General features: G+C 44.2%; 1 protein-coding gene across 1 annotated transcript; it reads right to left on the reverse strand.

Annotated features, from left to right (window-relative positions):
* Positions 1-92: 92 nt before the first annotated feature.
* LOC122079587 lies at positions 93-923 on the reverse strand. Its single transcript, XM_042646178.1, has one exon. The coding sequence runs from the start codon at positions 921-923 to the stop codon at positions 93-95; it is 831 nt and encodes a 276-aa protein (XP_042502112.1).
* Positions 924-2,206: the final 1,283 nt, after the last annotated feature.

A 2,206-nucleotide genomic window follows, 5' to 3' on the forward strand; every position in this document is an offset into this window, starting at 1 on the left:
GGTAGACCATAGTGTGGTAGGCATTGGGGGGGGTGTGGAGGGCAATGGTAGGGATGGTGTGGGGTAGGGAGTAGGGTTGGTTTGGTGGTGTTCTATTGCCGATAGTAGCAGGTTTCTGTTTGATGGTTGGTGCGACCACATATTGTGCAGGGATTGTGGGCAAAAGCATTGGAGCGCCCAAAACCACGACCACGACCACGGCCTCTTGAGGATGAAGTATCACGACCACCATTGGATTGAGTGGGTGGTCCACGATTTGGATAAGCAACATGAGCTGAGGCTTCAGCTGCAGGATCGATGATGGGGAGACAAGATTGGATCAAAGTCTCATGGCTCATGAGAAGGCCATGCATATCATTATAGGAGATTGGCTCCTTTTGCGCCATCATGATGGAGGCGAGGGCCTGGTAGTTAGTTCGGAGAGCAAGAAAGACATGGATGTTGAAATCTTCTTGAGGTAGCGGCTTCCCTGCAACTGCTAGTTCATCAGAGAGGGACTTTACTCGATGGAGAAACTGAGTGATGGTCTCGTCTGGTTTGTGAACCAGATTTTGAAGAGAGATGTTGAGTGACAGGATCCATGTGGTAGAGGGAGAGCTAAAGGATGCATATTGGGCATCCCATATTTCCTTACTAGTGGTCCGTCCAACGGCGAGAGAGAGGGCCTCATCAGAGAGGGAGGCGATGAGAAGACTCATAATGGATGCATCCTGTTCACGCAAAGTTTTGGCTTTGACGGGGTCCTGAGGGCAACGGAAGTCACCAGTGACATAGTTAAGGAGGCGTTGGCCTGTGAGGTACGACACAATTTGAGTGCACCAAAACACATAATTTTTCGAAGTGAGTTTGAGGGAGATAAAGTGATGAGCACTCGAATGGGTGGTGGGAGAAGGGTTGGGAGGGGTGGGTGATGGATTGGCCATGAGGGAGAGATGGGCAGTGGATTTCTTTGCTTTTTTTTTTTTTGCAAGAAGAGAGGAGGCATGGGGTGATGAAGGAGGGTAGTGGAGGAGCAGAACATTAGGAGAGAGGGGCGTGTTGGGCTTTTGCCTTTTTTCTTTTTTGGCAAAGAAAGAGGGAGTACTGAGTAAGTAAGATGGAAGTGGGAAGCTAGAGAGGAACTAGGACGAGGAGCCTTGGGCGCTTCGCCCTTTGGCTGTCCTTGTGTTCCTTTTTGTTTTTGTTTTTGTTTTTTTTTTTTTTTAAGGAGAGAGGGTGGCATGGTGAGGGGGGTATTAGCTCGGTGGAGCTTGTATGGCTACTGATACTATGTTGGATTGAGTCTTCATTAATCAGTTTTATGAGTTGGAGGTACACGTCTTATATAGACCTTCAAAGGTGAAAGTGTACTCCAACTCTAATACAAAAGAGACAGTTACAATAGGACTCTGATATCACATGTGATAGTTACAATAGGACTCTGATATCACATGTGACAGTTACAATAGGACTCTGATATCCTAAGAGAGAGACTTTGTGTTGCTGTCCAATGAGACTCCTATTTTGTAGGAGAGGTTTTTAAGGTAGAGGAGGACTCTAACTGTGTTGATAGCCCTAAACATAGAAGGGAAGAGGTTCTGTGTATGAACGTGCATGTTGCACAGTCGTCCACCAAACCATTGGATGGAGGTGAAGATGATGTATATTGTACATAGTCCTACCAATCCAATGATATTGTGTATGACTATGCTCTTCACAGGACCATGCATGCATAACCTTTTGCCAAAAATGAATTTTAAAGTGAGTGTGACTGAAAAAAAAAAAAAAAAGGCCTTCTATGTTTGTGGTGAAGGGGAGAGGGTAGGATGGGATTGGGTAGGAAGAGGCGCGCTGAAGGGAAAGAAATCACCGGCTGCAGAGTAGATTTAGGCATTTACAAAAGATCAACGGCGGAAAGTGATGTAGCTCCTATATCTTCTCAGTGCTTGAGCACTGCGACTTTTTACCCTTACACCGTCATTTTACAAAAGATTCTATTTTAGCCTCTAGACTTCTAGGACTCACTTTCGAATAGATTTCCAACCTATTTTTGTCAAGTGGTTTCTTAATTTATAAGGCATTTCAAAGTACTTGGAAAAAGCTGAAATATTCACCCAAAAAATGGAAAGAGCTTTAATTTGACATTTGGATCACTTTTTTATTTTATTTTAGTGAATAAGAAAATATTATTCAATGAAACACATAAATAAAAGTATGCCACCCAAGA

This window comes from Macadamia integrifolia, chromosome 1, assembly GCF_013358625.1.
Source record: "Macadamia integrifolia cultivar HAES 741 chromosome 1, SCU_Mint_v3, whole genome shotgun sequence".
In the NCBI taxonomy this organism is placed as follows: domain Eukaryota; kingdom Viridiplantae; phylum Streptophyta; class Magnoliopsida; order Proteales; family Proteaceae; genus Macadamia; species Macadamia integrifolia.